The sequence below is a fragment of the Falco biarmicus genome, chromosome 9 (genome assembly GCF_023638135.1).
Source record: "Falco biarmicus isolate bFalBia1 chromosome 9, bFalBia1.pri, whole genome shotgun sequence".
Taxonomy (NCBI): domain Eukaryota; kingdom Metazoa; phylum Chordata; class Aves; order Falconiformes; family Falconidae; genus Falco; species Falco biarmicus.
In genome coordinates, this window is record NC_079296.1 from 24821259 (window position 1) to 24841306 (window position 20048).

The 20048-nt window shown below is 42.2% G+C and overlaps 1 protein-coding gene across 1 annotated transcript in view; it reads right to left on the reverse strand.

Annotated features, from left to right (window-relative positions):
- Window positions 1–20048, reverse strand: part of SORCS3 (sortilin related VPS10 domain containing receptor 3) — a 304283-nt gene that overhangs the window by 80023 nt on the left and 204212 nt on the right. The window contains exons 6-7 of the mRNA XM_056352025.1: window positions 11096–11160; window positions 4226–4344 (exon numbers count right to left, since the gene is read on the reverse strand). Of these exons, the coding sequence (XP_056208000.1) occupies window positions 4226–4344; window positions 11096–11160 (184 nt within the window). The remainder of the gene's footprint in view (window positions 1–4225; window positions 4345–11095; window positions 11161–20048) is intronic.

A 20048-nucleotide genomic window follows, 5' to 3' on the forward strand; every position in this document is an offset into this window, starting at 1 on the left:
GCAATAACTAGCTCCCTATGGCAGCTGTAGGTCTGTCCACAAGAACATTGTTTTCTGCAGAAACCACTGTCCCAGAGCAAAGATGATTTCCAGTGAACACACTGCTCTATTCATACCCTCTTAGGAGTTATCAGACCACCACAAATGAGCAACGACGTACTGAGACTTTTTTGGCCCAGACTCTCCTCCCTCCCTGCAATAAGTCATTACATTTGCTCACACTTTCTTGCCTTTTCAGTGGGAAGTTTTCATCTGTTGGCAAGGAATTTTACGCTGATCATTCCCGCTCTTCTCTTTCATTTTTAAAGAACTAAGTAGCACTGATGATATTTGTTTACCTATAGGAAAATAACAAGGTTTTCTCCAAACAATGCTTTCTCACCCCAAACGAAATTTCCTGAAAACTGATCCCCATTTTCATTAAAGCCTATTGTATTTTAGACTCTTTTCAGCAACCTGAGTAATTTCATTAGAAAACCTGATACAAGACTTGCTTGAAAAATATTTTCCCCTGAATTCCCCCTGTGACTTATTTTTACCATAGAAATTCTCCAAAATATCAATACACTAGATTCATACATAAAGACTATCCCTGACTCCTGGGTCTTATAACGTAGGCTCTGCACATGAGAATACTGCAGCAGCTCAGGTAATTGTCAGGAAATCAAAGCTTATAGGCAGTTGCATGTTATATCTGCACATTAGTTTAAAAACTGATATTATCTCTGTAGCAAGTATTCAAAGGCACCAGTAAGGAAAGGTGTGGTACCACTATATAGAATGGCGTGTTACAGCTGTAGGGAGAGTATGGGCCTCACTGCTGCACAGCTATATAATTGAACAACCACCACTGACCTTAATGGCAAAGCTGCTCATCAAATTAGCTTCTTTTTGGTACAGTAAATAAATTCAGACATATTTCAGTTTTCTCACAAATAAATGACCTGCTGTGCAAGCTGTATGAATTTTAAGTATTAACCATGAAAGAAGATGATGATACTGGCTCCTGGCTACATCAGAGCAACCTTGTGAACTGAATGAAAACTTATACACACAAAGCAGAGGGCAGGATTTTCTCTTAATGTATCGATTTATGTAGAATTATCCAATCTTAGTGATGTGCTAGGCATGCTTAAATAACTATCGATCAATCAAATAGAAAGTCAATCAATAAATTCAGAGTGATTACCTACTGTTTAACTCATAAGAACTCTTCCTGCTCTCTCTTAGTAGCTATTTCTTCTTTCCTTCTTAAACTCTTACATTTTTCATCATGTGCTGTGTTATTTGTCTCCCTTTCCTGATAACCAGTCCCAGTCTTTTCAAACTCTTTTCATGGGCAAGACTTTTTCAAGCACAGGATCATTCTCATTATCTTTCTTTGCACTGCAATCCTGCAAGATCCTTTCAGAAGTGCTGCACAACAGCATTCCACATGGTAAGCAATCATTGACTTATAATGGCACTATAACATTTTCCATATTCTTCTTTCCCCTATCCATTATGCACCATAGTATCATGTTTGCTTTGAGTGCACAGTTGCACAGGTTAATGCCTCCCAAGAATCTTGCACTACAGGTCTGTTCATCAAATTGATTAGAATGGATATTCACTAGTAAATAACTGTATGCAGATAATCTAAAATGTTGATACCAATAGCTGGGATTCATCTTCCCTAATTTTAGCTGTCAAAAAGTTATGGGTCTTCTCTAAGCTATGCTTAGGTTCCTTCTAATATTAATGAGAAAGCTGTATTCAGACAGAGACCTATCTCATCCTGCAATACGTGCAGCAGGAGAAGATAAATTGCCCCTAAAGGTTTTAATCTCTCCACTCACTTTAGAGGAACACAGACTACCAGTTTAGACTAAAAGTCTACTGTTTTCATGACAAAAGTTAAAGGAAATGCATTTCTCTCTCTACTCCAAGACATTACTTCTGATTTTTTTCTAGCACAGACAGATCAGAACTCATGCCCCCATCCTTTATGCAGCTATTAAACCTCACCAGGTTCTTAACATTTAATTTGATATTTATTTATTCATTTCTGTCTAATATTTGAAATTCAAAAGAGCTGGCTCCTATATTTCTGTCCAAGATTATCCAGACAGAATGATATGCATGAGACATTGCACACACAGTCAATCTGACACATCCCATAATAGGCAGCTACAGCACATGGCTTGTGAGACTAATACATCCAGGACGTATCAGCACTCCTACATATGTACTGAGCAAACACTCTGCATAGCTCATCAACCATATGCTGGACACGGTGGATTTAACACACCTTCAGCTCAGAGAGGTGTGTGCTGTGAATCTGAAGTGTCTGTGTGTTACTCGAGTACTACATGGACTCAGTCCATGCCCTGTTTCTGCAGCTACTTATGACAGGCTGCTGGACAGTCAGAAGTCCTGCAAATGTGATACAAAAAAGAGGGAAGGTGATAGACAACCTGTGAAAGGGAAAGTCTCCTACCCAAAGCAGCAGAAACATTCAGCGTGTATATTTAACATTTCCTAAAAGTGTGGGTAAATGATTTTCATTTCAAACAAACGTTAAGCGATAATGAAACACTGCTCAGGACAGTCAAGGCACTTGATGTATTACATATACATACATGCATGTGTATACACAAACACACACACACATTTTTTTTTAAACTTGAAGCAATTAGCAGCTAGTAGCTTGAGCATCCCCCTGCTAATTTAAGGCAGAGGAATGCAAGCAGATGTCCTCACTGCGAGCTCAAGTTTCTAAACAGAGTAGCCTTGTTTTAACACAGGTGGGAGATGTGGAAGGAGAAACATCTGTAAGGGCTCATGCTAGCCCTAAAGAACTGGATATTCCACAATACCTTCAGCCACTGACATAAACCGTCAGATCAAGAGAGTCTCTCTAAAATACTCCCTGGAGGGCAGGGCATTTACTGATTGGAAAGCCACTGCCTCTAGTCAAATTGTGAGTTACTAAGTTGTAAAAGCTACATTCTCAGTGTGTTCTAGCAGCAGGTGCCCCTGTGATGCCAAAGGAAGTAGCAGCAGGCTGGGTTTCATGGGGGAATGAGGGGAGCTGTGGCTCCCATAGCAATCAATCATCTCCAGAGCAGCATACTCCCCTACTCACAGGAGAAGTCTACCAATATTCCTCAAGTGCATGCAGTTTTCATACTGCCGTCCTTCCAGGTCATATGGAACCAGTCCTTTACCTAATCCCAGCACAGAATTATCAGCCTCCTCTCTTACACTCCCATTTCTAAGAAAATTTCACAATAAACAGAGCAGAGCTTGCTTATAAGCTGGATACATGCAAGAAAAATGTTTCCCCAACATCCCCAAGGAGTTTAACATCACCCAGTCTTGCTCAAAAGGGAAGCATAAGTCTTTTCTCTACTACCTGAATCCAAGCTCCATCTCATCTCATCTCATCTCACCTCACTCCCTCTCTTCAGCATTGGTGAAGAGCGTTTAACATCATGTCTGTAATCTCTGTGTCTCCTGAGCTCTCTATCACCTGGAATCACTGCATCTTGGTTTCCATTTTTCACCCAAATGGCACATCTTCAGGAAGTGTTCTTCCATACCATACTATTCATTCTCACACTTCCACAGGTATGAAATGGGGAGGGATGGCCTTGTTCCATCCAGCCTATGTATTCTCAGAAAATCTCAAAACCAAGTCATTTCTCATTCAATTTCTGTCACTTTCTCCTCATCTCCAAAATCATCATCAACTAGCTGACAAATTTACAGCAACCTTCTGCTTTGAAGTTGCCCTGTAACATCTTTTTCCAATCCCTCTGCTATTTTACCTCCTACTGCAAATCTTTGTTCACTCCGTTAGCATTACTTGACTGTCAAATCAGCATAAACCTTTCCATTTGTTAGAACGATCACTCACACCTTTCTTGTTTATCTCCCATTCCTCACTAACTTTGTATTTTCCAAGTAGCCACAACAACAGCAAGTTAAGAGCTTCTGTGAAACCCATGGACCCTTATGATTATTGAAGAATGAACTTTTATTATACATCAGATTCACCATAAAAGAAGTGATGAGCAGAGAGATCATCCCAGACTGCATAGCTAATCTATAGCCAGCAGGTATAGACTCTCAGCTCTTACGACTTGCAGTCCCATGCACTTGTCCTAAGAATATGCTTCCTCTCTTGCACAGAACCTCATGCAGGCAGAATTCACATTACATTTGTATCAAGACAACATACCTGGATGAAGATATATTCATCCTGAACAACAAGGGAGCTGATGTCAATGGAGCGCGAAAATGGACCACTTCTTTTAGTCTCTGAGCACTCTTGGATCCGACAGGTCAAATAGTGGGTGTCTGTAATGGGAGAATATGTGCACATGAGAAATGCCCAGGTAGGAGCCTGCTGTCTGCAAATATCATCAGTGGTTTGGAAAAAGGTCTCTGAAGGGAAGTCTTAACCTCATCTCCAAATAGATAGATGTTATTGCATGACCTACTTCAGCCTTTAAAACTCCACTCTCTGGAGTCAGAAATTCACTTCCATACCCACTATTCCCCTCCCCATTGTGCAGAAAACCCTCAGGAGATTAGAGTTCAAACCATAAATGGAGGGCACAAATCATAAATGCATCAGAAAACTGATGATGAGACCATATGGAGCAGAAGAAGATTTCAAAAGCCACCCAGGTAGAATTCATTGATTCCATTACTCTGATGGGAATTATATCCCCACCAGCCTCAATGACTGGTTTTCATTGTGGTAGTAACACACAAAGGAGAACAAAAGCACCCAAACCAGCACTATTAAGTTTAACTTATTTTGCTGTGAAAATGACAAGTATGTCCTAAAACATAAGTCTTTATAGTCAACATAGACTAGGTATGGAAACACCATGGACATGAAATAGCATGGCTAGCTGAAGAGTCTCAACAGTAGTTGTATGCACTGCAAAAGGCATTAAGTGCTTTGGTCTAGGGAGAAGATAAGACCATCACACTAACGGGATGCTTTGTGAGTTCTTGGCGTTGCTTGAGAGAAGGAACAGGACTAGGAGAAGAACATGAAGAAGACATAAGGCAAAGGCGGGCATGTAGAAAGTTGCTCGGAGTGGGAAGAAGAGACATGCCCACCTCCAGCAAGCTGTCAGGGCTTATAGGGGATTAAGCATTATTTCACTCAGGCTAAGGAAGGATCTCATGAAACAGAACAATCAAGGCACTGTGTCTTTGGATGTATGTAATCTAAATATGCCACCTCTGCCTTTCAACTGCTCTTCTGAAAACTGCAAACTGGGGACAACAAAAATACAACGAAGATGATGGCTGCAGTGATAAAAGGGTCATATCTTTTACACTGCAGCTTCTTCGATTCACACACTTGTTTGCATTTCTACAAAGGGTGAGGACAGACCACCAGTGAAGAAAACGGTGAGTTTATACAGGCTGGGGTGAGCCTGGTGCAGCAATTTTAGTTTACAGCTGCACTTTGTAGCAAGTATCTTGTCAAATTGGGCCCAAAAGGATAAAAGGGAATTTTAAAAGGACAGTAACTATCCTAGCAAAGCTTACAGATAAAATCTGCTACTGTCCTTAGTCTATGCCTTTCCAGTGACAGCAAAATGTGGTTCAGTGGAAAGCACCGGGGGCATGACTGAAATCCTCCGACACTCGGCTAACTGCCTTCCCAGCTTCAAAGACAGCATTCACAAACTGGCAGTTTCTCCTTCAATAGCCTTGTCCCACCAACAGACTCTTAAGAATGCAAAAGAAACACAAGTCAGAGGCATTGATAACAATAATAATTTTTTAGAAATATATTTTCTAAAAAAAGTCACAAACTACAACCAAACTTGAATCTAATAAAGGTTCATGCCCAATCGCATGACTGAAGTTCCATGTTTAAAGGCTGCAGGCGGTGTTCTGGGTTGGGGCACTGGGAATTCCAGGTTAATAAGGGCTACACAGCTGATTCAGAGCAGTTGCATAGGTCTGCTGCAGTAATGAAAACATCATCCCGCTGACGATGCTAAAGCAGCAGAAACTGTTGCTGATGCCAGCTCTGAGTATCTGGAGGTAATTAATGTGTATGGTGAAAAATATCTGATCTAGAGACAGTGCCAAAGAACCGGAGTATCGGGGCTGTGCTTTCTCCCAGCATAAAATACCAGCAGCAGTAGAGAGGTCAGACTCTCAGCTGGAATAAATTAAGGTTCTTCATCAACTGACAAATGTACACTTGGTCCAGAGCTGCTATTTACCTCTTCAGTGTGGAATCTAAGACATTTTTACAGTATATAAAAGTTTTGGCCAAAAACAAGAGGGTCTTCTATACTGCCATGCTACCCAAAGAGCTCACCAGCCTTGACTTGTTCTTTGAGGTAGCATTAAATTTAGGCAGAACAAGGAGAAGAGGTCAGGAATTGTATTTTTAGAACCTCATTCCCTCCGGTATGTTCTCCCACACAGTTGCCTGGATATTCTCATCCCTCCAAAAAAGGGGATAATCTGCTGCTGCTGAGTGACAGAATGGGAAGAGGAATAAAAACCTGTCACAAATAAATGCAAATAAATCATAAGTGTTGACATGACAACTAGCTTCCTGCCTATTGGGAAATGTGTCATTTTGAGTGTGTTACACCAGCAATCAAATATACTTAAAGAATGGCACCTGATTAATATTCACAAGAACCTGGTGGTGGAGAAGGGGGGTAGCTCACTACCCATTTTCCATTTAGTCTCCTGTTTATTTACTGTCATATATTTTACAACACAAAGCCTATGAAAAAAAACCCTCTCAGACACAGAAAAAATTATCCTCGAACCTGTCTACCTTTGGACACCAAAATAAGTTCAAGCCTTGTTTTATTTCCTGCTGCCTCACAGAAAATGGAAGATAATTCCCTTTAACATGTGATAAAAAATCAGGTGAAAAATATGACAGCACCCAGTTCACGTTTGTGAGTGACTCAAAGCAAGAAACAACCCCAAGTCCCTGATTAAGCTTCTTGAAGGGTAGGATCCCTTCATGAGCTATGGTCCTATTCATGGAGCACATCTTCCCCTGCATAGAAAGTACAGGGTCCCTCAACAAAAATGTTACGAGACAAGGGGGCATGCTAACTGTTCTCTGAAAGGAGTTAATTTTTCAGCCCTGTTTTGCACAGCCACAAGTTAAAACGACAGCTGCCCAGAGGAGCAGGTGGCATGTACCCACACTATGCTTTTAAAGCCTTGCTTACCTTTTGCTGGGAGATATATGCCTTAAGGGAGGTTGGCTTCTATCTGGGAATTATTTCTAATTTATATATCGTCCCATGCAACACCAGAATTAGAGGGTTTGGGTGTTTTGGCTTCAGGGGTTTTTTTATTATTTTGCACTGCAAAAAGAGTTGAGAAGTGGTCCCTAATTCCTCATCAGCTTCAGAAACTCCTCGTGCTTATAACCCCACATCCAGCCACTTACTCAGCCCATCTGTGAATGAGGCAATACGGACATCAAGCAGCCTGGAAGGTCTGCTGTAGCTCAAATCCCAGCATCCATACCTCCACACAAACCCTTCCCACCAACATCTCACTTAGGATTAGGGAATGGCTCTCTCAGATGTGCAGCCATCTTGCAGTTGAGGAGCAAAAAACACCCCCCCATTGCTAATTAACAGTCTCCCATCTTGAGATTTTGGAGTGTATCTTTATCCTTTTTAGAAGTGATAAAACTGAAACCCTTTCTTGAAATTTGCAGTGATGAACTGGTGAAATAAGCCAAGCTACAAAGTCTCTTCTTTGCCCGCTAGTAGTGATAGCTTTGGCAGGAAGCAGGAGCACAAGAGGCTCTCTCTGGTGGGTAACACCCACAGATGTGGGTCCCTGAAGGGAGACATTGCAACAGCCCAACCTGTCACTGTGCTGAAGGCTGCAAAGGGCAGACCCACGTGCAGGCTACTGTGACTCGCAAAGACACAGGACACCAAGGTCTGCTCCTTCCTGGCAGTGTTAACTAGGCAGCTACAAGCAGGCAAGGCTGGCCAGCAGAGCTAACAGGGACAAGGGCAGCAGATGGAAACAAGTTGCATTGGGAGATTGGCTCTGCTTAAGTCAGAACCTGGTGCCAGGCAAGACTTAAAATCACAAACTGCCAGTGAAGATTACCATGGGAGGGAAAACTAGCTGGCCTCAACAATTTTTACCCCAAAGGAAAAGATCTAGAAATGTAGACAGGACTGTAAATTATTCCCCAGGAATTAGTTACCCTGTTTTATCTTTCTGCTTAGTTTTTCCCCCCGCCTCTTTTTCCTTTAATTAAAATACTTTTTATTGCATTGTATCTGTGAGTGGGGAGAAGATTATCTCACTAAACATCAGAAAGTTTAATATATCTTTCCCAGGAGTGCTGGTGGGTGCTTGTGTCAGTGTATTTGTAATATTTCCCTTGCATCCAACCCTGTCCTTGCTGCTGCCTATTACACCCAGGCAGAAGGTACAGCGCCCAAGGCTCCTACATGTTTTTATAATTTAAAAATGCAAGCATAGATTATTATTCTGCTACAATAGCTCTGCCAAGATGTCAAAAAAATGTGAAAAACTTCATCTGCTGCAACAGACAGGAACAGCTTGGGATCAGCTAGGCACTGGAATTAACAGCATCTTGCAAATATGTAAGGAGACTAAAAAAGTGGGGTAGGTGTTTTTTCAGAGGCCCTACCATTCCTAATGACCGGACAGACAAAACCATGGGGCAAGACATCTTGGAGGATGGACACCAGAGCAGTGAAGAGGACTTCCACCTCCCAGCTCCGTGAGCTCATTGATAGTCCTGACTCACTTATGGATAAATAAGAGTACAGCAAGCCCCACCACCTGTTCCCAGCCACAGAGCATATTTTAGGCTCCAGTGTCTGAATTGGTATTAGACAAGTTCTTGAGTCCCATTATCACTAAAAGGAAGAAGAAGAGAAAAAAATCATCTAAGTTCAGGAGTCTAATCCTAAATACCATTCCCTCCCTCTTTTTAAATTTTATTTTAAATAAAAAGCATGGAGGAAAACTAGAAGAATCATGTACTTTTCAAGTGGCCAGGGACATTGAAGGCGTGGATTCTTGCCCCTGAACTGAGCAATGGGAATACTCAAATCTATGTCTGTTAATGCATCAAGTGACTGAGCCACCAAACTGACCTGAGGCATTAAAAAAGCACCTTCCCCCCCCCCTTCCTTCTCCACACTACTAAGGAAAACTTTCATCAGAAACTTTCTGATCAAGAGGAAACAGCTGCAGGGACGCATTTTCCAGCAGGTCTGAGTGCCTTAGCCATTTCACTGAGAGCATGAAGGCTCATTTCAGTTACAGAGCCAACTAGGAGAAAAGTTCAGCCTCCCACTCCTAAGTGCGCAGAGCTGTACCATTTCACACCAGGTAAGGCTATAGCTTTGAGGCAGTCAGTGTTTTGTAACACAAACTAATATAGTTTTAAGCCTTAAAAACTCTAATTGGAGCAGTATGCTGCTTTTGAGCTGTGCTTGGCTGGGAGAGGAGTCATTTTGGTGTTGTCCCCCAGTAGGACACATCAGCCGGGCCAGCAGAGCCCGCCGGGTCTCGCCTGTGCCTGCTGTCTGCGGGGACAGTGGCTTGCGATGGGCCTGTTCTGCTGACACTGCTGGTTACGCCTGGCTTTCAGTGAAACCCTCAATGCCATCAACTGCTAATTTCAAAATGCTGAATTTATACATTAAAACCAGAACAAACAGCAACCCCCCCCCAAGCAAACAGGACCTGAAGGAAGAGAGTTGTCTGCATACTGGGGATACATCTTTCAAACAAAGCATCTACATCCTTGACACATCCAATATTCAAATAGCTGGGTGGGCAAGTTTAAACTTAGTTTGAAAACAGACTCCATCAGCAGTTTGTTTGCTTACTTGCTTGCTTTTTTTACTTGCTTTTGGCCACTTCTCCCAGCATCCCTGCAACAGCACACACAGCAGCAAAGGCACTGAAGAAGCCTCCCCACCTTGCCCACCCACCTGCCGGCCTGGTTTGCTTTTTCCACATATCCAACAAACAGCTGTCACCCCTGAGCTTTTATTGCCTGGTTATTTATTCAGCTGCCATCACTAAATAGCAGTAGGAGGCCAGCGAGTGCTTTTAGAAGATTCACAGCCTCGGAGAAGCCACCCTGATAGACAGGAGTTTGTTCACACAGCATCTGGCCCACACAGCACTTGACTAAAACAGAGAAAAGTTTGCAACCAACACAAATGAGGTCTTCTCCCAGAAATCCTCTACAGCCTCAGTCCTATGCTGCTTTTCTGCACTGTCCCTGTAGCGTAAAAGGGACACATGTCCCATTGCTCTGTGGCATTGAGCTAGAGTAAAGCCGGCTCCACCCCAGGAGCAGACAGATTACCATGCTGTAGGTCCTGTGAGAAATACCTAAAACACTTTGGAGAAAGTGGTGGGAAAAGTCACCCTACTTCTAATACTTACTGTCTTCTTCGCTGGAGGTTAATTACATAGGAATCTGCTCTATTGCAAATGTGGCCAGATTCATTTCAGTGAGGGGTTAAGAAGTATTTGTTTATCTGTTTCTTACTTCAGATCTAGGCACCTTTTCAGGGCTGTAATGTTTTTGTATGGCGTGCCTATTCATACATCATAAGCAAAACTGAAAACAAGACAAAGGGTACCTGGGCACAGGGACATTCTGGACAGAGGAGAAGTCTGGCTGTAGGTGCTTTCCCAGATTTCCAGCTGTTCTGAACACCTCTGGAAATGCACGGAGGCTGTACTGCACAGTGCAGGTAGCCCAAATCTTTATGATTCATGTGAAATATATGATATTGAAATAGCTAAATAGGGAACAGAACAGACAGCTCCTTGGCCCAATAGATTGTGCTTCTGCCCAGGCTCTCCACAGACACAAGCCCTGCAGCCTCTGAATTTCCCCCCAGGGGCTAAAAACAAGAATATGCCTCACATCAAACTCCATGACCCACATCTTTCCTGTCAATTAAAATGTAAATGGAGAGACAAAATGAGTAAAGTGAATTTCCATTCCCACTCCATTCTTGACTCAAAGCCTGCTTTTTCAGCATTGGCTGCCGGCACTCACGTCCATCAGCTGTCCGGGCTTCCATGTGCACAAGGTCAGGTTCTTTATCCAAACCGGTCACCGACCTGGGGGGAGAGAGAGAGAAAGAGAGAGAGAGAGAAGGCAGCCAGTCAGATAAAAGGCTGCAATCAGACACAGAGGGGATGAGGGAAAGCAAAACCAGTTCAAGTTTACCTTGTGACACCTGGCATGTAGGTCCCTACCTCCTACCAGCTTGTCTCCTTTGTGTTTCTACACAGCCCACTCTGAAGGGTCATACACTAATCTTTAAGACTAACACCTTCCCAGGTGCTGGTGAGTCATCCTGCCTACCCCTTGTCTATAAGACAAAGACTACAATGAACATTCTTGTGGTGGCAAAGCGAGCCGGTTCCAAGAGCCAGTAAAATCAGAGCTCTGTATTAATGCTGAAGGCAAGACGAGGGCACAGCAGCTTCACGCTTATAGACAGCAAATCAGAATGGAGTTTCACTTGCTGAATAATGACATGAGAGACTGAGTTTCCTGATCTGCCTTGGTTTGCCAGGCAATTTCGCTATTGTTTACCTCAGTTTCCCCATCTTCAAAAGAAAAACAATGATGCATATATGTATGGTAAAGTTCTGGTAAGAAAAAATGCAAGAAAGAATTTACTATTCACCCCATGATCCCATGCCATGGTCCTTGATAATCATAAAAGACAGCATGATGAGTTTCTTTAACCTTACTAGTTGAAACCCAAGCACCTCAAGTCAAATCTTCCTGTGAATTATTTTACTCCCTAAAAATGTTTTGCAAGGCACATTACAAAGATAGTTTTCCTCCTGGCAGAGGGAAAGTCAATCCCAGAACAGAAATGGTATTATTAGTGTCCTGGCTGATAAGAATTACTGGGAGATGAACATTTAGTCCTGGCAATGGCTGGCAGGGGAAAAAAAAATCCATAGATGTCCACGTGATTTATGGAGCTGCTTCTCCTGAGTTAACCAAAGGGTTAGATTAAAAAGGGACAACGACAAAAATCAGTTTCTAATTTGGTGGAAGCTGAATTTGATACAGTAGATTGTAAATAATAGATTCCCTCTGAGCCAGCCAACGTTCACAATTCCCTAATGTTCTGAAACACTTTTACCACAATCTTTTGCTGCTCTCATCCTTGGGGCATCAACAGCTAAACATTAAAAGAAAGAAAGGAAAAAAAGAAAAAAAAAGGATAAGAAGAAAAGGCCAAAAAGAAAAGAACAAACAAAATACAAATGCTCTGATACGTTTTTGTGGATCTCATTGAAAATATAGTGATTGAAGCAATGACAAACACACGGACGTGCCAGAGTTCAGCCAAGATCAGCCAGTGCTGCAAATGTCAAAACAACTACATTATGACCCACTGTGTAGGTAACCGAAACTGGCACCGCTTGTTAACTACAGCACCGCATCGATAGCGAGTCCATTCACAACACACTGTGAATTGCAGCCAAAAAACCCCAACGCAACAAAACAAAGCCACACAGGCAGAGCTTTCATCATTCTACTCTCAGTGAGAAATAGTCTGCTCCTTAATCGCTACCATCAGTTCCAGGGTGATCCCACAAGGAAGAAAGCACTGTCTGTTATCAGTAAGGATGCCAGAATGGGCCTGAGTCCCTGTGACTGTGTAATTATCAGGGTCAAACCTTCTGAATAGCTGGACAGTTAAAAGTGACAGTAGGACAAGAAGTAATTCCTTAAAATGTCAGTGAAAAACATTATGGTGTGCAGCAATGTTATTTCCCAATATATATAGAAAGGGCACGCATCTTTCTGTGCATAGCAGAATTTTTCTGCCTTTTTCCCATTAGTAGCCCAAAATGTAACTCTAGCTGTTCAGCAGCCGTGACCCTTGCCTATGACAGACCAATAGGGACAGAGATACATGCTTACCAACAGATCTATCAATCACAACTTTATCAAAGGGAGTGGTAATTTCAGCACTTTTAGGTACAAGTTGGGAACACATTAGGGACCTGCCCCACAGCCTTTCCCAGCAGGCTTCCTACTCAAATCTAGCCTTCACCCTGGAGCCTGCATCGTCCAGGCTTCCTTCTGGAAGCCAGACAGCAGCCTTCTACCCAGAGCCATTTGCTGTGTTCTGACACCACAATGCCAGGCTGCCTCACCTGCTTCCCACAACACCTCCTGTGTCCCTCTTCTGCAGATGGAGAGGGCACTGTTCCTCCCCCCGCCGCAATGGGGCAAACCTACTCCTGGTCCAAGTAATACAAAACATCAATCTGCCCAAATGCTATTCATTTAAAAGGGACTGTAATTAGAAGAACCTAAGTATCTCCAAACAAAATCCAAAATACTCATTACCATTATGCAGTTGCATACACAGGCTCTGTGGTTCTACTCATAATGTCTATTAAGTGAGTACCAGGTGACAACAGGAGTCTCCTGAAACATGTAATTCCAGCTTAAACTTCTTTCCCAGTGCCATCTACTTGTTTCCTTAATTAGTTTTGACAAGCCTGATGGTTCTTTTCAGAAAACAATGATGAAAAAAGGACCAGCACACAGTACCTCCCTAGTACTCCTCTGCTTATGACTCAATCTCCTGCAAGCCAAAAGCAAGACCAGCTCCTGTTATCTGCAGGCAGATAACAAGCCTGTAAAGTAATGCATCGGTCACCTTTACTTCTCCCAAACTAAGTCGCTGTCTCATACCAAAGATTCTGATGGCAAAACAAATCCCTAGTCAATGCTGTTTCTTCATGCCTCACCTTACATCTGTTCCCACTGGCAAAGAGCACAGCTTTGCTTTGCAGTGCTCCAGCTCCTGAATATGGGTATTTTCAGTAAATGGTCTCTCATAATTTTTCTGGAGAAGCTTTACATGACAAATGCAAAAAAGTCAGTCAGTGGGAAGAGCAAAATGTGGATGCAGGTCCTGGAGCACAGCTGCAAAAATGCACAGAGAGACTCTAAAGCTATTCCTTTATCCCCATGTAATAATGTCTCTGGTCTCAAGAACTCAGTACAACCACCTTGCAGGTCTGACAATACAAGACTAGCAACAAAACAAGAAAAGACACATTTGCAGCCTTGTATTTCCTCATACATTATCTCTCTGAAGATTTGGAGGCTGTACTGCTCAAAGTTATTTGAGCAACTAGAGTATGATGAGATGTCAGCACCCCCTGACTTACCATTTCCCTTGCACATCCTCTACAACCAAGTGGAGCCCACAGAGTGGGGTGTTTAGGAAGGGGTTTCTTGGCTCTCTGGTTGACAAACAGTTCTATTTCAGAGGCTTACAAAGACAATAGTATGTAACAACACTCAGAAGCTCGAGCTCAGCTTGAAAACAGTTTTCCTGCCACATGGTCACACCTCAGGCTCCATGCACAGCCCAGCACTGTGTTTTGTATTTGCACAAACTCCAGGCAGCAAAAACTAAACCAAGGTCCACAAAATGCATCCATGTGTGCTGCTGCCTTGGATGGCCACGGGGAGAAAAAAAGGGCACTCTCACTGTGAGAAACCATGCTAAATCAACATCCTCCACCATCTCTTTCATTTATCACCACTCAGATGAAAAATGCTGAGAGGATGCAAGCAGAAGTGACAGGGAAGGTCATTTTTTTCTTGCTGACACAATCCCTGACTGCTGCAAAGGCAGTTTTTTGAAACATGGAGCCTGCAGCCAGTATTGCAGCTGGTGCAGGATCATTGCCCAGTTAAGAATTCAAACTACCTCTGAATCCCGTCAGGAAGGAAACAATGGCTACTTTTTATCTTTGCTGCTGCTTTTGTTTTTTTATTCTCATGGTAGCTCTTGATTTTCATGGGATCTTCCTTCCCTTCTTTTCAGAAGAGGATTGTGTGTTCTTGAAAGCTGAAGGATGGATAGGATCCTGGCAAGATCCCTATCTCTATTTTGAGGGAAGAGCATTGTGCATGGATGCACATTTACTAGGTCGCTCTGCTAATATTTCATTTGACTGGGAGGGAGAGTAAGTGAGAAGGGCAAGGAAAACACAGTATTCTGCATTGTAAGTAGCTGTTCCAAAATGTTTCCATGTAAGACACTATGTAGTTCAAAAGTAAAAATACTAGCAGATGCAAAGAAAGCAAAAAAGAAACACACAGACTGTTTGGGTTACCTGCACCTACCACACACCTCAGCTCACTGTTTCTACCAATTCTATTGCCTTTCCATGAAATAAACAAATTTTGTGGGGTTTTTTTCTATCCATTTCCCAGACATTGGACATTTAATAATGGACATTTAATAATGAAAGGCAGCACTGCAGTTTAGCTGCTCTAGCATCAAAAGATCAAAAACGCTTTGCAATTCAGACTGCCTGCTGTTGATCCTTGCTGCCTAAACCTTCAATAGAGAATAAGAGGTACTCTATTCCTCCATCTCCTGGACCCACTATCTTGGGAGATGGGAGTGGGTATCACTGGATGTGAGCAACATTTGTATTAAGTATTTACAACAAAGTAAAAAATCAGGTCACAGTGATCAGCCTTTCAAACTAGGTGTGGAATCTTCTGGATTGAGCTTTTTGCTAGAGATACCCTTGGCCTAGTTTCTGACCAGTCAAGATGGCATTCACTAGCTCTGACTTTGAAAACAAAATCAAAACTTTTACAACATGTTGAGACTTTCCCAAGATGCCAACTTGGAAACTCATTTTTGCAGGTTGGGATGTCAGACTGAAGGATATTGTCACCGCTCACGTAAAGAGATGGAGGAAACAGATGGAGACTACTTAGCAGGATGTTGTGCAGTAGATAAGGGCTAGGAATGGGAAGTAACAAGGCACATTTATTGTGCAATAATACGTAAAGGGAGAAAAACGCACCCTTTCACTGCAGTCAGATTAGTGGATGTTGCCAATCAGTCTGCTGCAACTTTAATTGTATACTGCCCCAGAAATGCATAAACACTTCTGTGTGGTACCAGGCAAGCAATGCATGGGACTAATTCATCCAAGCAACAAAAGGTCCATGTCTATATGGGCAGATAGGAGCATAAATTGATCCATACAATTCCTGCTCAACTGATCTGGATCTTCTCACATACCACCATTGCTAATGTATACATACCTTTCCAACATGGGCCAACAGTTAACAGGCTACTTTCTCCATCTGATATGGCATCATGTTTCCTAGGTATCAATAATGGCAGTTACCTTCAGACAGTCAAGGGGATTCTGTGTATTCATCTGTTATTTACTGAAGTCAAGCCTAAAACTAGCTCCATCAGGCATTAACTCTGTGCACGTAACAGCCACTGTGCACGCAAGCTGCATACACCCCAGGCTGACAACATGTCATAAACTACCCTAGTTAACAACAGATACAAATGTTGAACTGTTGGTGGAAAGAATGTATTTATTAAACACATAAATACAGTATCATCCTCCGTGGCTGAACAGGGGGAGATGCTGCTGGATGGAGTAGGATGTGATGAGGTCTCTGAAGAGTTATGGACAAAACCTCCTTGCACAGCATATTTCAAATGAAGCTTGGAAAAAAAAGCTGGGCAGGAAGATACTGTTAGAAAGTGTCTTAGCCAGGTCCCTGGAGCTTTCTGCGTCTTTTCCAGTGCTAATTTCTGTGAAGCTACAATTCTGGACATCATCAGAATAATTGTTGTGAGACTTAGCTTGCAAGGTAAGGCAAAAAAAACGCCAAGTGTTTATTCTCAGCTAATTTCTTTTCAGCAAAGCCAGTCCTTGTTAAAAAGGTCCCAATTAATTTTAAGGAGGTATTCTACCTAGTATCAAAGGAAACAAAACTTAACGTGTTCACAGCATCTGCAGGTGTTTCCATATGTGTGTACATGCATCTACCTTCCTGCATCTCATCCCAGTACCTGCTGGATGTCTAAACCTGTAAATTACCTGTAAATTCAGTGGATTACAGGTCCCAGAACTATGAAGGTGCTACACACAATCATTTTATGGATACAGCAGGCCTGGAAGAGGAAAGAGGTCCAAATCAATCCTTTCCTTGAGGGAAAAGCTGACATTTAGGCTCAACCATGTCACAAATCACTAGAGAATCCACACAGCACAGCAGGCTCTGCTGCACACAGAAACATTTTTTTTCTCTTCACAGTACATAAAAGAAGGTGACTCTTTATGTCACAGAAACTAACAGCAATGGGAAAGAAATTCCACTGAATCTGAAAATACTTTTAAAGTATATTTATCAACAGAACAAAGCTGCTGTTGATTCATGTATTTTCCTTCTCCTGTATGCTAACACCAAAACCTAAGAAAGTACAAATAATTCTGTGTCTGGTTCTCACCCAGTTAATAGGTCTTAGTCCTTTAAAATCCTCTGGCATTTCGTCCCCAACCTATACTATAAACCTCAATAAACCAATCCAAATTTTTGTGAAACAAACTCAAAAAAGTGTGTGGGTGAAGATCCTTACAGGCAGCCCTGTCAAGGTTCAAAAGGGCCAGTAGCACAGGCAGGGCATGTGCTGGAGGTGGCATCTTAATTTCCCAGTGGTGCCTGAAATAACTTCTCATGGGGACTGAGACTCATGCAGGGAGCAGATCTGTCAGCTGCGTCAAGCCAGCACTCGTAGCGGGTGTGCTCCCAGGTGCAAGCACATTCCTGCTGCTTGCTTATGAACTAAATAAGCCACTCCTATGCAGCTTGCTGCTCCTGACTCATCAGGGTACAGCTGATCCAGGCTATATAAAAGCAGCCCTTGAGGCCTTATGCTAATTGAGTAAGAAGCCTTTTTTTTTTGCCAAGTCTTAGTAGCACCAGCATCAGGATATGGTGGATTTAATGACGCATCAGCTCATCAAGTTAAGATGTTACTGTCTTGAAGATGTCTCAAAGATGTCTCAAAGCTTCAGGGCACAACAGACCATGAGCTCCCTGTCCCACACCCACACAACACAGACAGTGATGCTTTGAGGAATGCATTTCTGGAGAGGAGAATGGGGATTTACCTGAGATTAGAGCTCTGAAAGCTTTGTGGTGGACAAGTTTGAAACATATTGCAACAGAAGGGTTTGATTCTATTTTGCTTTCTGAAGGAAGGGACACTTTTTGCAGGACACCTTTAGTTTTACTTTAATATGCTAAATTTCAAATCCTTTGAGAAAACAATACAAGTGTATTTTTGGAAACACTAAAAAATGACATGGTTTTAGCTTTGTCTCCTTTCTCATCCTTTTCTTCCTCCACCATCCCTCTTTTTTTGGAATAGGAAAAGAAAAATCAGAAAAGAATAGGAAGAAGTGGAAATCCAAAATGCAGAAATTATTGTGTACTAAAGTAATTTTGGTGATCAAAATCTAAGCCAAATTATTGGGGGAGGGGGCAATCCACTCCAGAAGAATAGTTCATCATACTTAACCAACTTTGTTTCCCAGAGGAAAATTTATGAGTAGAAGAGTTTGCAGGGGGTGGGTGGGTGGTTGTTGATGTGGTATGGATGGTGATTTTTTCAGCTTTTTGGAAAAAATAAATAAATCCAGGAAATGGCATTTTCTAGCCAGCTATGCCTTGCACAGATCTGTAAAACACAAGCACAGTTTTTGTTTCTCTTCCAAGACTAATCACTGACATAACGAGTGATTTCATCTCTTACCCTGCATTTGATTTAAAATTAGTTAAGTGCCTACTACATTATGAAGCCCAGTTAATTGATGTTTGCCCAGTGCTTGGCTACCCTCCTTTGAGAGTCATGTAGATGGGGAATTGCTATAGATTATTACTTTGGTTTTTTCAGGAAAAATAAATCAGCCTTGTTTCTGACCACTTTAGAAAAGCAAAGTAGATGCTCAAAGTAAGCCATCAGCACAGCCTGCAGCCAAGGACTTCACTGCAGTTACTGGTTCCCTCCCTGAATGGAATGCTTAGAAGATTCATAATATTCCTCTGAGTTTGTCTCCTACCAAAAGTATCTGAAATGTGACCCGTTCAAGCAATGTTTTACACCAAAGTAAGGACTGTCAGCTCACTGTGTGTTTAATTGCCCTCATTTGTATGAACGTTTTCTCACTGCAAATATGACATGCTTGGAACGCTAAGGCTCAGTGATTCAGCTATCAACAGAGTCGCAGGCAGAGTACAATGCCTCTGAAAAGCTTCAGAGTGAGAGTCATCATGTAATACATGAATGCAGCCATAGATGAATAAAAATAAAATTTAAATTGTCCAAAGAGAAGATGCCAGTATGAAACTTGGCACAGACAAAATGTATAAGATATGCTGATGAGCCCCATATGCCCATGGGCATTGTACATTGTATTAATTAAGGAAGGATGAGTCTCCACATTCCCTGTTGCAGGGTATTGTGAAGAATCACCCTGGGATAACATCTAACATTCTGGAAATAAATTTGTGGTTCAGTTTATGCATTTTGGAGAAAGACAATGTGAAAAAGTAGATTTCTGTCATAAACCTTATGTGACAGTTGTTTCTCTGCATTTCAGATGCTAACAGCCTGAAGAGAACAAATGGTTTATTTCATTTTTTGACTTTTAACCACCAGCCACCAAAGGAAGAATGAGAAAAGAAGAAGGGGAAGGAGAAAGACAGAGAAGAATAAACTACCCTGTTCTGGACCAGCAAGCATAAATGCATCAACATGCCTGCTTGCCCCCCAAAAAAATCACACTCAATTAGCTACTGAGAGTGAGATGCTCATTTGTCCCAACATCCAAAAGAGGAAAAGACAAAGAAGCAGGAAACAAAAAGGATTCTGGCAGCAGACAGATACGCAGACAGGCTCTGTCTGCAGAAACAGCAAGCCTGTGCAGCTACAATTGGTAAAAGCAATGGTGACAGGAGGTCTGCAGATCACTGTGTCTCATGACAAGACAGGCTTGTATTCAAACCAGAAGCATCCTCACAGACCGAATAGAGAAGAGATGAATAAAATAGCCACCACAGCCACCTGCAGCTCTCTCTGTCAGTGGAAGAGTGGCACTGTAGAAGGAGAGACCAG